The sequence below is a fragment of the Miniopterus natalensis genome, chromosome 21 (assembly GCF_054644295.1).
Source record: "Miniopterus natalensis isolate mMinNat1 chromosome 21, mMinNat1.hap1, whole genome shotgun sequence".
NCBI lineage: Eukaryota > Metazoa > Chordata > Mammalia > Chiroptera > Miniopteridae > Miniopterus > Miniopterus natalensis.
In genome coordinates, this window is record NC_142101.1 from 10,520,081 (window position 1) to 10,538,428 (window position 18,348).

At 40.0% G+C, this 18,348-nt stretch overlaps 1 protein-coding gene across 1 annotated transcript in view; it reads right to left on the reverse strand.

The window, feature by feature from the left end:
* Window positions 1-18,348, reverse strand: part of AKT3 (AKT serine/threonine kinase 3) — a 139,684-nt gene that overhangs the window by 32,161 nt on the left and 89,175 nt on the right. The window contains exons 4-8 of the mRNA XM_016201398.2: window positions 15,116-15,227; window positions 11,497-11,641; window positions 8,108-8,239; window positions 5,328-5,393; window positions 3,912-3,980 (exon numbers count right to left, since the gene is read on the reverse strand). Coding sequence (XP_016056884.1) covers window positions 3,912-3,980; window positions 5,328-5,393; window positions 8,108-8,239; window positions 11,497-11,641; window positions 15,116-15,227 — 524 coding nt within the window. The remainder of the gene's footprint in view (window positions 1-3,911; window positions 3,981-5,327; window positions 5,394-8,107; window positions 8,240-11,496; window positions 11,642-15,115; window positions 15,228-18,348) is intronic.

An 18,348-nucleotide genomic window follows, 5' to 3' on the forward strand; every position in this document is an offset into this window, starting at 1 on the left:
GCCCCACTTCCAAGTGGTATCATATTGGGGATTAGCTTTCAACGTAAGAGTTCTGGGGAGGAAACAAATATTCAGTTTCTAGCAAATACTATACTACACAATTGGAATAATATTAAAGTATAAACTGAACGTTTAAATACTTACTTTTGTAAGATCAAACAAACATATTCTTACATTTAGCAGGAAATTCATATTACTCATGGTCCAGATAATGTCTATTCTTTTCACAAGCTGAACTCAGTTTCCATGCATTTCACACAGAAAAATTAACGCAAAGTAATGTAAATTTACACTTAGTTTTTGAAGTAAGTTCCAGAAAGAACAGGAAATGGGCATGAGATATAAACATAAAAATGTCATATTTTAATAACGTAGTTCAAAAATATGCACAGGAAAAATATTCCCCATTAAAAGATGAAAAGGCCACCACAGATTGGGAGAAAGTATTTGTAAAACATATATATAATAAAGCACTTGTATCCAGAATATATAAAGAAGTCTAACTACTCAACATTAAGAGGACAACCCAATTAAGAAATGGACAAAAGATTTTAACAGATCCTTCAATAATGAAGATATGCAAATAGAAAGTCAGCACAGAAAAAGATGTTCAGTATCACTAGTCATTCAGGAAATTCAGAATAAAACTATTATATACCACTACACACCCACTAGAATGGGTAAAGTTTTAAAAAGCTAACCATTCCAAGGGTGACAACGATCCTAAGTAACATTCTGCAACTATAAAACGAGATGACAAGTTGACAGTGTCTTTTGAAGTGGAAGATACCAAATGACACAGAAATTGCACTCCTAGGTATCTACCTAAGATAACTGAAAATGTACGTTCACACAAAGGTTTGTACTGGAATATTCGCAGGTGCTTTCTTCGTATAACTCAGTTCAAAGGATCCAAGTGTCTATCTACTAGTGATTACACACATGAAGATATATCCATATAATGCGGTAAAGTCACAAAAAGAAACAAACTACGGATGTACACAACAATATTCATGAGTTTTCAAAGCTCTATGCTAGTGAAAGACAAAGAACACAAATGACTACAAACTGTTTGGGATTGTAGTTTCTAAGACTTAAATACGTTCTGTTCCACTGTCCTGCCTTTTCTCTTCTTGGTCCCCAATTATACTATATTGTATCTTCTGTGTTCAATCTCCTGAAATGCTCCCTCTGGGGCAATCCAGCCTTTGTGTGAGAAGTCTCACTGCCCTGAGAGTCCCCTGCTGGGCCATAGCCACACGGAGAGGAATGATGGAACTAGACCAATGCCTAGTTAGTTCCTGCAGTTCCGCTCCCCTTATCTGACATTCTGCAATAAAAATCAGCATCTTAGATGTTGCGGCTGCTTACGTCATTGCATTATTACTCTACATGCATTGACATTTCGGTTTAATGATTTATTTTAGGCAACTAGCCTTTTAATATTATGAAAGTATACAGTAAAAATATTCCCAAGTTTATTTTGCCTCGAACTTTATATGATAATGTGAATATTATAATGCATTCCTGACTTGGGAATTTTTGAAAAAGCTTTGGGTAAAAGAAATGGAATTCTGATATAACCTATACAGTATAATAACTAAAATAGCTGGCAAAAAAAAATTTAGCTTGTCAGACTCCTGACAATAAAGTTATTTATATATCTATAAATTTAGTAAAACATAAAAAATCATCACTATGAATATGAAATACTTTTAATTCAAAAACCACCCAAATCACACCTCCATAAATTAGTAACTAGAACTAGAATGCCGACTGCCAGCACTTCTGCCTTATGTAAATTTAAAACGAGATGATTTTGGTGCACTGAAGACCAAATGCCAGCCAAATAATGAGAATCTGAAATGAGTATGAGAGGATCTCAGGATTGGCATGAAACTGAAAGTCACATGCAAAAAATAAAATGCATTTTTATCAAATAAATTAATATATAGTGTCAAATGAGCTAAATATGGACAAGAATAGTAAATAAGAGACAGTGTTAGGATCATTTGTGCCCTCAGAAGATAGAAGACGTGAGTAATTTATCAGGTGAATAACATTTCCACATAATGATTTTCCTTTACCCCCTAATGAGTCTCTTAACTTCCAGGTTTCAGCCTTGAGAGACTCACAGAGTCCAATTTATAGGCCTACAAGAAATACAGCTATGAGTGAGGTTGCCCGGAACCCACTCTCATGACCTTGTTCTGCTGAGCTCCAGGCCAACCCTACACTCTGCACTCGGCCCAGGTGCAGACCTTGTACCGGTTCACCTGCTTCAACACATTAAATAATCCAGTTTTTATAATACATTCCCCAAACAGACATCCTGAAAAAAAGAAGAAATACCAAACAAGAGAGATAACATAAGAGTTTCCACGCTAAAGAAAACCATCTGGCCAGTCTGAAAACCTGCTTTTGTGTGTGAAATTTTTTTCAACAGCCTTCAATTAATTAATCTCGTAAGTACTCTAGGTGTAGAATAAAAGTACAGGTGCCAGCTAGCCAGCTCCCGCTAGGAAGCCTCCCTTCACTCACGACCTCAAATTCTTCTTTCGCTCCTGCACAGCCCCATGGCCATTAATCTGCACGTCTGATCACAAGTGAAAACTGTCACTTTCTACTTAGTGTAAACTTTGTACCTTGCCTTCCCATCTAGACTATAAACTCTTTCAGGGTAAGGTAAGAGCTATGTTTAATGCAGATTTGTAGGCCCCAAAATATCCACCAAAGTGCCTTGCACAGATTCAACGAATATGTATTTTATAAATACACTCCTAGATACCCCCTCCTGAAGAAAACATTTTCAACTTTTTTTCAAAAATAAACTACATGGTCCATTACTTTCCTTTCTTCTTCCTACTTCTTAGAAGTTCCTGCTTTACCACTTTTGTCAGCTTCTTCCACCCCTGTTCCCTGAGGAAATGTGCCATCCACTTATTTATGCCCTCAAGTCATCCAATAAATATCTGCCAGCTTCCTACTATGTGCCAGGTCGCGTGTGAAAGTGCTGGGCTTACACTGACGAACAAGCCCCTTGGGGAGCTCAGAGTCCAGGGGGCTCGTTCCTAGAAAGCGTGTCTTAGGACACTGTGATGAACCCGCAGTGCCCTCGCATTGCAAACGCGTTCGCCGAGTGACAAAATGACTTTTTGCAACGAACTAATTCCTACAAGGCAGATAGTTTTACAGGAGAAAATATTCTATGCAGCATATTTAATTTATTTTGGAAAATAAGACTTTTGAAGTCCGTAAGATACAAGCCCCTGTTTGTTGAATTTAAATTTACTTCAGAAAACCCACAATGTAAAATATTCCCAATTAACTATTCCAGTAAACCATATTTTCCCATCACGCTGATTTTGATCAAAATAGGGAGGAGGTACTATGAGGAATAAAGGAACAGGTGAAAGAAACTCCTAACGAATTTCTCTTTTAAACTGTAAGACCCCTTAATATCTTTTAAATACAGTCAAGGTTACTCTGACTACTACGCAGAAGAGAAACCTCAGTGACCTCGTGCCTATGGACTACTGCTCGACTGAGTTTAGAACGAGTAAAATAATAATTTTCTACAAGTTTCACCAAAACTTAAGAAGTCTAATTTTCAAAATTAGATGATTTCGTGATTTTTACTTTGGGTGAAGGTTTTTACACTTGAAAAATACAGAAGAGAGTAGAACGCGATTACGCTTGCCAATATATAAGAGTAGTTATTAAAAAAAATAAACAAGCATTACATTTCATTAGGGGTTACTCGGCTCCCATCTACTTAAAAGCAGAGAGAGCTACTCGAATCCCTACCAAGAAGCAGAGAACCGTGATACTATACGTTATATTTTAAATAACGTGTTAAACGACCGACAGCGTGGCCATGCAGAGCAAGCGCCGGTGCGCTGGTGACTCACCTCGCCCCCATTGACATATTCCATCACAAAACACAAACGGTCTTTTGTCTGGAAGGAGTATTTCAATGACTTGAAATGAAAAAGAAAAAAAATGTTGTATTATAATCCTACATCGTTACAACGGGACCAAAACAGAGCACTTAGCAACAGCAGGCGTGACTGAGGAGCTGAACTCTTATCATTCCCTTCGCGTCTATGTTCTTCGTAAGAGTGCTCAAGGAAAGGTTTATGAGAGACAGAAAACAAGTTATGCTTAGGTCCGCAATGGGTATACTGCCAGGGAAAAATTAAAATTTTAAGCAAACATTAACTTAGAAATTGCGATGCGCGCTTCCCCCTCTATTGGGCCGTCCATTTCAGACTGTGTGCTCCCCGAAGTTCCTGCTGCGCGGCCTGAGAGTGAGGCCCACAAACTGCTCTAGTGGAAGTCTAAGGAATACAGTTACAGTAGTGATATTTGGGGGGCTACTATAGTTACAACGTAACTTTTTGCATATAGGGTAACTTTTTGCATAACCCGATCCAACGGAGTTGGTTCATGTAATTTTATAGGTTATAACGATGCCAGAAGTTTAGAACTATCTTAATATACTATCTTAATACAGCCAAAAAACACACAATATAACAACATTAAATCCAGACATCTGGTGATAACTCTGAAAATTCCTAGTTTTTAGGTCATTGTACATCTTTAAAAGGCTGCTCCTTTTGAAAGTCTACCTGTTATTTTTTATCTTAATCTGCTTCGTTGAAACCAGCCCTATACAGAAACTCTGCAAATTATGCTTCAATTACAATCAATCAAGGAACCGGCCTAAAAAAAGTCAGTTTGTTTCATAACAACTAAGTCAGTCACAGTTTGTACTTGATCTAGTGAAGAAATAATCATGATTTATCTGGTCTTTAATTTAATGTATTCAGTGTTCCTGCATTTCTTAAACTGAAAGAAGTTTCAATTTGCACAAAAAATGTTCAGGAAAGATTTCTGCCTTTCATATTTGAAGACAATGCTGCCCGATCGTTTCTATACTTATTAGAAGCCAATAAACAAAAGAAACATAAAATCCTTACATTTACTCCTACTCTTTTTCGTAGACGCTTTTTAAGTCCACTATTTTCTCAGTGGTCTCCTTAAAATGCCATAGGTGATTTATTTCCTGTATGAATTTTTTTTTTATTAAAGGTAGGCAATTCATGGGGGAAGAAAAAAGAGTCTCATAAAAGTAGTAGGTGCCTACTGCAAATTTAATCCATACATTCTGATAATTTCCAAGAAACCTGACTTACAGTCTTTCAACACGGAAAATGGCATGCCTACATGAATGTTATTTAAAATGTTACTTTGCTTAGCTGAGTTCTGTAAGGCTCCCTTAAATTTCGAATGCTGACGGTAACATCTGTCCTCTAGTCACTTACTGTTAGGAAGGGGTGTCTGGTGTTCTTCAGGACCCTGCTTTCTGTGAGAGTGTGCGCCACCTCATCCTGCAGGGGGAGAAAAACCTTTAATACGTGCTCTGGGCGCCAATAAGATAAAAAACGTCACCGTTTCCCTAAGACCAGAGAGGCAAAACCTGGAGACGGAAAAGATCTGACAGCGCAGTGACACGCCTGCTCCCTTTACTGCTGAGCTTCTGCTACAGTCCCCCCACCCAGAAAAAAAAGAGCGAGCAAGCGATCAGCTTCATGACGGCCTCCATCAGAGGGCCGTAAGGTACAAATTCATCCAGGTGCAGTCCTGCTGAGTCAAAGTATATCAGTCATGGTACAAGAGTCGCCAAAAAAGACACCTTTCAAATATGTGCTTACTGTGGATGACGCCGCGGGACACCCTCCTTTTATTTCGCTGTATTGCAACTCAGGGGGACATCCTGGAAGGGGAGCTGGGTCGCCGGGGCTTCCTGCTGCTCCTCTCGGGGTGTGCTTAGCGACAGGCTGGGGGGCCCAGGGCTCCCACCATGCCCGGTCCGGGGGGTGGCAAGGCTTTCCCGGGCCTGGTGGCAGGCCCCGCGCCGCAAGCGGCCCTCCCGGTGAGCCACCGGGCGGGACTGCAGCCCGGTTCTCTGATGTCAAGGGTCCCTCTGTCCCAGCCTTGCTCCCTCACACTTTCAAACTGTCATCTTACTTCCTACTCAGAAAGGGAGCCGAACCCTCATTCTCCGAGCGCCCCCAGGACTGTCCTCAGACCTCTTCTTGTCCCCTAGGGGCTCGTGCCCTTGGCAGCTGCGTTCAGACAATGGCTCGGAGCACAGTGCACATGGTGAGGTTCCTCCCTCTCTCTCACATAAATTTTTAAAAAGACAACATATGCCTGGCCGGGCATGGCTCAGCGGCTGAGCATCAACCTGGGATCCAGGCGATCGGGGTTCGGTTCCCGGTCGGGGCACATGCCCGGGTTGCGGGCTCGATCAATGCCTCTCTCATCATTGATGTTTCTATCTCTCTCTCCCCCTCTCCTTTCCTCTCTCTGAAATCAATAAAGATATATTTTAAAAAATTTAAAAAAACAACATATATCCTTGGGTGAGGATTTTTTTTAAAAAGACCTCCAATCCACAACTAACTTTACAACTTAAGGAACTAGAAAAGAACAAACAAACCCTAATGCCAGTGGGAAGGAGAAAATAATAAAGATCTGAGCAGAGATAAATAAAATACAGAGTAAAGAAAATCAGTGAAACCAAAACTCGGTTCTTTGAAAAGATTAACAAAATTGAGAAACCTTTAGCTGGTGTGAGTACGAATCAATGTACAGAGAATGAGGGAGTAGAAATCCGTCCCTAGCAGACCACGGTGATAGCTGCTGTGGACAAGACCCACCGACAGATGTCGAACAGTGGGCAAAAGTGTAGGGAGAAAGGCGATATTTGTGTCATGGCCAATGCTATTCCCCTTCTTTCTTCATTCACTGGATCCTGACAACCCTACGAGGCGGACACTATTAGTACTCTCATTTTTCAGGGGAGGAAACCAAGGCAAAAGAAGCTAATTTGTTTGGGACCATTTAGTAAGCAGCAGAGCCTATAAGAAAACATCAGTTTAACTGGAATACGTGCCAGGTATGATGCCGAGGCCTTTACATATTCCATGCAACATAATACTCTTGTCCAGGAAATTGTGTTTCACCAATAAAATGTGACAAATGGAAAACCTAAGATTCCCCCGGGCTGTTCCACAGGCTGCAGGCTGTTAGCACGCGTGGCCTCCACCTGGTACCTGGCAGTGCTCTCCCTTCCCTGCAGCGTTTGGATAAGCAAATATGCCCCCCTCCGAGGGAGTAGCGCTCCCCCCAAACCTGGCTGTTAAAGGTCATCAGGTGGTAGGATGCAAAGCTGGGATATAAACCTAGGCCTGCCTGAGCCCAGGTCAGTGTTATTTCCCACACCGGGCACTGACCGTGAAGGAGCTGAGACTGAAACAAGTGGACAAGACATGGGAGCATAACTTTACCATAACTTTACCAAGTGGGGGGAGCCATACCCTCCAAATGAGGACACACTGCTGGAAATGACCGAGGGTTAAAGTAGTCTACAAAGCATAGCAATAATAGTATATGTCACTTGTTGGATTAAGCCAGGCAAAGAGCTTGGACCAATTTATTAAGTATATCAAATTTGTCTACTGAGGGGATTGGGGTTTAGTTTAAAACCCTGAGAACTGGCATCGTTAACATGTTCATTATTTGCAGAGGTGAAGGAAGTTATGAGGAGGGTCTTAAGGCCTCCTGAAAAAATTTCAAAGACTATCATTTCCTTTAGTTTCATTATTGTCATATTTTCAAATTTATTAAGGATGCTTTTCCATTCGACAAATACAAGCTGTATAATTTACGAGCACAAATCATCTGTATTATTGTAAGCCCTCTTATTTAATAAGAAATTCCGAGTGTTGGGGGGAAAAGATAAAACAACGTCAGTGTAATTAGTGATACAGGTCACAAATACATAGTAAAAACTTTATCCCAAACACACACAGAATTAATATTTCTATCTCCTTGAGAGAATAAAGTAGCTCCGGTATATAATGTTCAGATAATATTATAAACTTTTAAAAGTTTTAATATTCTAAAAGTTAATATACAGGTATTGTAGCAGTAGCCTACAATCAACATTTTGGTTATTTAATGGAATTTCTACACTAATTACGTGTATACATGAGCACACACACGTGTGTACAGTGTAAACAAAAATTTCAGTTACCTTTGCAATAATAACTTCTTTCTTCAGAATCTTCATAGCGTAATACTTCCCACTGGCCTTCTCTCGAACCAAAATAACTTTCCCAAAAGTGCCTTTACCTAGTAGTTTCAAATAGTCAAAGTCATTCATTGTCTGAAAAATACAAATTAAAAAATATATGAAAGATTCGATGCAATTTAACTGTAAACATCTATGTACACACTTGCAATAGCCACTGAGAAGCAAATTATACCAATCTCTAAGCACTGTTAAATGAGTAAACATCAAACTGGCATTGACTGTCTCATCAGCAATCATGGATGCTGGAAACCACTGAAGCAATTCTCAGATACTGGAGACAATAATCTTGAGCCTACAATTCCTCCGCTACTCAAATGATCAGTCAAGGAAAACTCCAGGACCAGATGGGTTTGCTGGTGAATGATATAAACATTTAAGGAAGAACTAATACCAATTCTGTATAAACTCCTACAAAACCAATCAATAGCCTTCATGTAAATGTAAAAACTTCTAAAAATTTCGCAAATGAATGCCTATGTTCATTTTCAACATTCTTTGCTGCCTATAATTTTTCCAAATGTCAAATTATAATGTGTCCACCATTCAATAACATCTCTGGTCCAAAAGAAAAGCAGCAGAAGACATCAGGGGAATAAAAAAAGTACATTTATTAATTCAACTAAAATCAAATAAGTGAGGCTAAGTATCCAGAAGATAGTTAACAAAGCCAGTGTCATCTGAACAAATACGGTTAATTTCATTTTCATTAATAGAGTTTAAAAATCAAGGAACACTGCAAAATACAAAGCTATTTGTGCTGAGGAGTCTGGAAGACGGGTGCCACTGACGGCCCCCCGCCTGTACGCACAGGCCGCTCCTTCCACTTAAGAGGTGGGGTCAGCCTTCCCCTTCCTGGCTGCCCTGTGTCCTGCTTTGTCACAGGGTAGGATCAAAGCGACACTGTCAGCCTCTGCCTCCTGCCTCCTAGGAGAGCCAGTCTGGGAAGCCGGCTCGCATGCTGGGGACAGTGCAGCCGCTTGCTGCCGAGGGGACCGTGCAGAGAGATCCCATGAGGGGAACCAAGAACCCGGGCGCGAGGGAAAGGCCTCCCGGCATTTTCCAGCCCAGCCCACGTGCCCGCTGACCGCAGCTGCTTGGGAGACGCATTTGAGGCCAGCAGAGCTGCCCAAGCAAACCACGAAGTCATGAGAACCTACTGTTATTGTTTTAAGACATCAAGCTCGGCTAGTTTGTTCTATGCAATAAGGAGAAACATCATCCTTATAAATAGGCCACTTTATTGCTTAAAACTTCATGTGAGCAGTACCCTCTCATTGCTTTGACGCTAAAAGCACTGGGAAGTGAGACTTGCTGTGTCCTCTCACTCAGTATCATATGCACTGAAGCTGAATTCTTAGGGGTAAAAATCAAAGGAGAATTTTTAAACCGCTTAATGACACTTTCAGATGAAAAGTAATCTATAATTATAAAGTACTGCTATATTCCTTTAGGACTGTGATGCTTAGGGACAAGGAGAGTTTTGAAAATATGACAGCCTTAACTCCGAATTTCACAGCTTCTGTCAGTTTCTGTCAATCTTAAAAAAAAAAAAAAGGGATTTGCATGGAAATTGATATTAGTTAAAAAGCATTCATGTGATAAAATCAGAAACAGATTTCGTATCTATTTTGACAAAACTTCAGAACGTTTTAAAAGTATCTTTGATACCAAATGGTCCTGGTTCAGCGTGGTATAGACAGAAATTATCTGGTCTTTACAAACGAAATGTAACCTATTACAAAATGTTTTCCTCTTTTGGATGGTATTAAGGAAAAAGATACAGTTAAGATTTTAATAAAACATGAAAGCATGGTTACTCTCCAGAAAAATCAATCCCCCCAAATCCAATCCTAACCATTTATTAGGTACGTATTTTACATAGTTACACTCTTCCCTTTACATAAACTCTAGCATATCAGCGTGACTGCTTTAGGCTAAGACATGCATGTGCGTACGTGACAAATGCTTACTAATAAGTGTATTCAAATCACAGACACTAGAATATAAGAAAAAGACTGTCTAGTTCAAAAATTAAGTTAAATATGAATATATAATTGAAGAGGAGCACAAGGAATCGCTCAGAAAAGAATACAGAGGTTTTAGTAAATTTGGCCAAAACAGATCAATTCCACAGACATTTAAGGTGGAAGAACTGGACCAAACAAAGCCTGTGGGACACTGAGTTGAAAGGGGGGCTCTGGAGAATCCACCTCCCTGCCCACACCTCTGCCACTTGCCCTGGTCGTCTCTGGCAAGGGCGGGGAAAGCTCGAATCTGATCCCTTTCTGCCACGCTGACTAGGCCGGGCAGTGCGAGATCGCAGGGTCGCAGCAGGTCCCACCATCTCATCTCACTCTCCAAATGCCAACCACAGCTCTGAGCTACTGCGCCGGGCGTTAGGTGATAAAATTCCAAGAACTGAAGTCAGGCGTCATGGGAAGATTGGAGGTATGGCTTATACTTGATACCTGAATCAGCTGCCCCCGGAGTCCTATACTGGTCATTTAAAAATTAAGCAAGCCCTGGCCGGGAGGCTCAGTTGGCTGGAGTGTCGTCCCAAACACCAAAAGGTGGCAGGTTCGATTCCCAGTCAGGCTACGTGGATAATTTCCTTAAAAATGAGAGTTTTCTTACCTGAAGATGAATTTATACTCTATTATATGACATATTCATCTATTTTGAACATCTATATGTTTGGGTTAATCTTAAAATACCATTTTTTTATAAGGAAGTTGCTTTTCAATTTCCTACAGCAACGAGAAGCATAATTTACAATTCCCATGAACATATAAATTGGCACTTATTATTGGGAGCACTGAGGGAAGGAAAGTCTGTTTCCCTGAGTGGCTCATGAGGTTCCACTGAAATAAAAAAAACTATTATTTCCAAGCCTGTTCACGTTGCTGCTGACACGGGGCTGAGCTGCCGCGGGCGGGGAGCACCCCAGAGCTTTCTGCGCTGGTGTCAGGAGCACGCAGAACGCCAAAGAGGAAAGGACCAGGTCATTAGGAAAAACGCTTTATTTCCACGTCTCTAAGATGCTGTTTAAAACAATTAGGGAAAAGGCGGGTCACAAAGTAGCTCATCAGTGGCAACTCCCCAGCAGGCCTACCAGCGGTCGGTGCTAAGTGCCGAACCGCTGAAACAAAGTGCTGTTTGTTTCATTCACTTGGTTTTAAACGACAAAGGTATTTCGGATTCACCTGAATGAAAACCAGCCACACCCACATGCGATAACAGGCTGACATTCTTCGCTCAGTGCTGTTTTTAACGTATTTCTCTCATGCACATGAATGTGCTGAGTGGGGGAATAAGTCATCATTTTCTACCTTTCTTTTATGGTGGGTGGTAGAAGCATCCATCTCTTCCTCCCCAATATTATCAATTTGTGAAGTTGGACTGCAATTCATTCTTTCCTCTTCTTGCCTCTGAAGTCTGTCCGCGACAGCCTGAATAGCTTCTGTCCATTCTTCCCTGGAAAGTAGGTAAAGATTCTCACTAATAGAGGGCAGTAAACAAGTCAAATAGTTCCTTTTTATAACATGAAATATACACAAAGTCTACTCCAGGACAACACACACACACCCCCCCTCCCTCCCTTCCTCCAAGGTGGAATTAGTCCCAAGGCGTTTTACATACGGCCTAAAGTTCCTTGTAGCATTTATTTGAGGCATGTCAAATGAGAAAAAAATATGATCTTCCTGGTGAATGTCTCATGTACATTTGAAAGCAATGTGTATTCTGCCACTTTTGGGTTAGTATTATGTAAATATCAGTTATATCAAGATGATTAATAGTGTTATTCTGTAACTTTGTTGATTTTTTTATCTAGCTGGTTTATCAATTGCTGAAAAGAATTTTAATCAAGTCTCCCAATATGGTAGTGGGATTGTCTATTTTCTCTTTCGATTCTCTTACTGCACGCATACATATTCATAACTGTTATATCACGAAGTTCACTTGACCCTTTTAGCATTAGAAAAGTGTCCTGGTACTCTCAAGTAATACATTTTATTTTGTAATCTGATATAGCAAATCTCTTTCTTATATTTACTGTTTGTATATCTATTTCAATCAATTTATTTTCAAGCTACCTGTGTCTTAAAGTGCATCTCTTAAAGACAGCACCTAAGTGGGCCTTGTGTTTTCATCAATTCTGAACCTCTCTGCCTTTCAATTGCAATGTTTAACCATTAATATTTAATGTAATTGTTTATATGGCTGCACATGAGTCTACCATGTACAGAAAATACCAAGTGTTGGCAAGAATATGGAGAAACTGAAACTCATAAGCACTGCTGTGGGAATGTAAAATGGTGAAGACACTATGGAAAACACTGTGGAGGTTCCTCATAAAATTAAAAATAGAACTACCATAAGATCCAACAATCCCACTGCTAGATATTTAGCCAAAAGAAAATTAAATCAGCATCCTAGAAGAGAGGTTTGCACTCCTATGTTCACTTCAGCATTATTCAAAATAGCCAAGAGATTAAAAAAACCCTAAATGTCCATTAAAAGATGACGGATAAAGATAACATGGGATAAACATAGAATGGAATATTATTCGGTGTTAAAAGAAGAAAATCATGCTATGTGCTACAACATGGATGAACCTTGAGGAAATTATTCGTGATATAAGCCAGTCACAAAAGGACAAATATTGTACGTTCTCATTTATATGAGATATCTAAGGTAGTCAAATTCACAGAAGCAGAAAGTAAAATGATGGTTGATGGGCCAGAAGAGAGGGAAACGGGAAGTTGCCATTCAATGCGTATAGAGTTTCAGTCATGCAGATTTTTACTAACAGCATTGTACATATAGTTAACAATACTGTAATGTACACTTTAAAATTTGGTAAATTTCATGTTATGTTTTTTTAATCACAATTTTCAAAAATGAACTAGAACTAAGACCATTTTGAAAAACTAGCAACAATAGAAGGCTTGCTTTATTAAAAGCTAAAAGTTTTATAAGGCTTCTCTAATTAAAAACCATGTGGTCCTAGTGCTAGACTGACAGAAAAATTAAAGGGGGAAAAAAGAACCCAAAAATACAAGTATTTATGTATATGTGCCATCCATAATCAGTTAGAAAAAAATGGACTATTCAATAAATGGAGGTGAGACAACAGGCTCATCTATTGAAAAAGAGATTCTAAACTCACATGATATAATGAAATAAATACAAGATTTTTAAAAATAGATTAGAGATATTTAGTTTGCAGCAGGTAAGTATTATAGACTGGAAGACAGAATATGGAAGATAAAGAGTTTATCTAGATCTCAACACGTTAAGTCTTCATTAAAGTTAAAGTCATATAAAATACCCGAACACCAGATTCAAGGTGAACTCAGGAAAATAAACTCTAATGCAAATATAAATATGCTGTTTTTCATTTTCACTAAAACTGCTTTCTTCTAGTCATAAATGCAAATGAAAACGGATTATCCAGAAAAGTAGTGTGATATTACTGCAGGAACAGCAATCAATTCAAAGCCTTAAGATACGGCTAAGTCCAGCTTTGCAAACACAAAGGCAAAATGAATCATGTTACATGGGTTGTTATAAATCCACAAAGACTAATATTTTCAAAGAACATACACTGCCATGGGAAAAGTTCCATTCATTCAACAAGTCAGCAAATACTATGTTGGACCCTGGACTGTGTGCTAAAAATAAAATAATGAGCATGGAAGACATCATCCTTGCCAATCAAGGATCTTGCAGTCTACTGAACAAGGCAAACGAAGATTATAGTAGCGACATACATGATGCAAAAGGTACAAGGAGAGAGCTAAGTATATAGTTTAGAAGAGTCAGAGGTTTTGTAGGAAATGTGATATTTTAAGCTCAGATCTGAAATATCCATAGGAATTACCCCAACCATAGTTATGGGTTAAGATATAAGCAAACTGAGGACTCAGCGGAGAGAAATGCCCAGGGAAGATGTGGAGGGAGGACACATAAAGCTGTGTGAGTACCGAGGACCTTAAATACATCTCACAGCATAAAGGTGGAAGTATATAAAAAAAAAAAATCAGTCCTTAACTCTGGCTATAGAATCAGAAATATGAGAAATTTCTAGTTCTTTCCTATTTTTCTTTCTTCTCTATGTTTTCTGAAGTAATCATACATGATCATTTATTGCTTACTGATCAGAGAAGTATTATTAAAATAATACTGTACTATTTACTACGTTTTGTGGGGGAGGTTTAATTTTTAATCACATGAGTTTCTTAAGAACTAATTTATGCATTCACCTGGAAAATAGGCTAGAAACGTTGAACTTCACAGAGCTGATCTGAATCAAATATGGTGACATACATGCAGGGAACTGAATTGGTGGGGGCGGATGCTGGGCCTAGGTCAGTGCCAGGGCCACCAGGTGGGAGGGTGCTGAAGAGAAGCGGGGGGTGGGTTCCAGGGTTAGCCGATCAGGAGGAGCAAGCTGGTGAGCTGGCTGGACACGTGCTGCCAAGCCCCTCTTCAGCAAGGATGGCAGCCAGTGCCAACCGAGCCTGGCACGTTTCTTCCCGCTGAGCTCAGGCCCGGCCTCAGCAGCCTTCTCAACAGCACTCGGGGCGGCCACCTGCACCGCGCCAGGCCACCTGAAGCCTTTTGCTACCTCTGGCCTCAGAACTCTACAGACAAACACGATTAATTCTACAATGCTTTTAAAAGAGGTAGCTTGGTTACAAAAATGTCTTAATTTATTATCTTTTAACTTTCCAACGTTGTTTTCTCTTAAGGAGTATATTTTACAGAACTTCTAGATGTTCTAAGTATTTTATAAGCTATTCGTCTGGTATATCGGAATAGTAATAATTAAGGGACAGCAGCATTTTACAAACGTATATATTTACACATGGGGTCAGACACACATAGGTTTTTAGATTGACCATGGCTTTTTCACAAAATGGGAAAAAAAGATGACTTTCTTACCTTTCCTCTGGAGTATCTACATGAAATGTTCGCTCTATAACAGTGGTCCACTGGAGACATCGGATAATAAATGTGTTTGGCTTTGGTCGTTCTGTTTTCATTAACTGGCATTCTAGTAATAAAATAAAATGTCTCTTTGAATATGCTTATATTCAAACCAAGAAACAAACAACAGAGTTTGATTCTAAACACAACCACTGCGACCTCACGGCCTCCTATGGGCTACACATAACCTTCCCAAGCACAGCTTGCTGCGCTTTCCTGTATCAATACCTTTGCTGTCTGGAATGCTGGCCATTTATTTGACCCTGATCCATAAGCAACTACCAAAGTCAAAAGAACGCCTGTTCTTTAAGGTCCAGATCAAAGCCTACTCCCTCCATGAAGCTTTAGTAACAACCTGGCCCTAGACTGACCATTCCTGCACACGCCCCCACATTCTCGTAACTTGCCCCTGTGCCCCACACTTTCCACTTAGCACAGATTACCTTATATTATCCTCTATCATTTTAGGAAGGGATCCTTAGCTCTCTACCCAGATTATAAGCCTTTTGATAGTACACACCGCCTAGAACTCCTAATAATCACAGCCCCTAGAGCCAGTCAGTCAAAAGGTGGTCAGTTCTGTCAGGGAATGTCTAGGAAAGAAGACCATAGTGTAGTGGCCGCAAGCGTGGAATCCAACACCAGCGTGTCTGGATTCGATTTTTTCACCGACCATGAACAGTGCAACCTTACAAGTTAATGAACCCCTCTGGTCTTCGAGCACTGAGAAATAATGAGAGTACCGGCACCATAAAACTGGTATGGGGTTTAATGATAAATCGATGGAATACCTAGCATAACGTGTGACGCAGTAAGTTTTCAATAATGTCAGCTATTAGCTATTTATCAGGACTGGACTTTGAAGGAGATGTGGCATTGGACAAGAGAAAGTACAGTAGGCTTGTCTACTGGTACTGCTCTTTTTAAAAAAAAAAAAATGTTGTTATTGATCTCAGAGAGGGGAGTGGAGAGGGAGAGAGAGAAACATCCATGAGATCATCGCCTGCCTCCTACGCACCTCCTACTGGGGATCGGGCCAGCAACCCGGGCATGTGCCCTGACCGGGAACACAATCGGCAACCTCCTGGTGCCTGGGACCACACTCAACCAGCTGAGCCACACCGGCCGGACTGATGCTGCTCTTTTGAAAGAAAATCATTTACTCCTGGTTGAAAAATTCAGTGGTGTTTTCTCAGCGCTTGTCTTTTTTGTCCTATGTCCATTATTAGCAACTATCAACGACCATTTCTCTGTCTTTATTGGACCAAGTCATCAATCACATTGTACTATTCTTTTTTTATATATAATGAAAAAATTCACATTCTAAATCAGTATGTTAAAACACAAAAACGAAATTAAAACAAAAATGGAAAATTTGTCTTGGGTTGGTCCTGGTGTGGCACTCGTCGTTTCTGGGAGGGGGGCAGTGGTTTAGAACGGGGAGCGGAGGGAAGGGTGGTGGGAAGGGGTTAGCAGGGCCCTTGGGTCCTTTCCCTGCTGGGTCTCACACCCTGTGACAGCAACTAAGCCAATGGTAATAAAAATTCTCTATCGCTAACGATGGAAAAGTGATTCTCAAACTTGCATTGACCCAGCTCCAGGTTTCCAGCTCTCTGTGCCTGAACCAGGGTCAAAATACCCTTCTCTCCACAAAAGGAAACAGGGGAGAGAACAAATAAGTTCTTACGCGTTATTTCACAGCATAAACATTCCTGAGCGAGGGGAGTTAAGCCTGGGCTCCTGGGTCACCCTCCACTCGAAAAGATGCCTCTCACCTTACGGTACACGCTTCAGGGTCTGGCATTTTCACTATAAGCTGGACTACTCCGGTTTTAGCATGGATACTATTTGTGGATTTAACTTGACTCTGAAATCACCACCCGTTAATGTGAACCTCTCCTAATACATCTTCTTTAACAAGTATGGTCGACACCATTTACCGAAAGTACATTTCAGGGCCAACATCTTCCCCATCGGCGTTTCTCCATCCCGTCTGTCCACAAAATCCTACCTCCAATTAAACAAACATCTCAAAAGTCTTCTAGAGCAACTGTTCTCTACATTCCCTCTGCATACTTCAAGTTTTAATGGAAAATACACTGTGGTCACTGTGAGATAATAAATATGACAATGAATGAGCCCTTGCAACAGAGTTATGAGAGTCATGCAAACATCTAAATAGATGGACTCAAAATGTATGATTCGGAGAGCTGCTTTTTGGTGGGGTTTTTTTTGCAGTATAATAGCCATGAGCTATTTTTTGTGTGTGTGTGTGGCTTAAAAAAGAACCACGTAACACGAAATTTACCATTTTAACCATTTTAAAGTGCACAGTTCTATGGCATTACGTACATTCGCACTGTTGTGGAGGCAAGTTAGCTTTTAAACGTATTTCTTCCTTTACTCTCACTGTACAAAATCATACTGAAATCATCTATGCTGACTGCAGACACTCACATCACCCCTGCCTACTGTAGGAAAATTCACAAATAGGCCTAAAATAAACTCAGGTAACAGCCATTGTTAATGTTTTCATGTAGATTTCAGCTCTTTTGTAAGCATGTTTGAAATGTGAGACTTAACATATGGAATATATTGCATAAGTGCTTTGCTCATTTACTAGGTTGGGAATATTTTTCATTTCGCTAAATAAAGATCTACATCATATTTCAGAGCGACACAGGGCCCCTCCATACTCACACGCCTGAGGAAGCAGCTTATTAACAACCACCATCCAAGAAACAAACAATTACCCAGATGTAAAAGGGTTGAGATCTAACCATAGCTTACTATTAAATCTAAGAAATAATCATGAACACGATTTTGTTTTAACTAAGAAAAACTAATTTATATTTGAAGTATGATGAAACTGGAATTCATGATGAAATTTTTAAACGCTCCAACAAGAATGTATATTAGACTGCGAATTCCCTGAGGGCAAGGTTCCTATTATCGGATCACTTAGTACTGTGCCTCAACAGAGCAGGTTTCAAATAAATAAATAAACAAACATAATGGAAGAATATATAACTAACATTAGCCAAATCTAGTAATGAATTTGTGCGGACTAACTAACCCTACATTTTCAAATAAGCTAAAAGATCACCTACACCTAATAAAATAACTGATTCAGGCAAAGGATCCTCAATGGATGCTACAATCGTTAGGTAAGCGACTGATGAGGACCT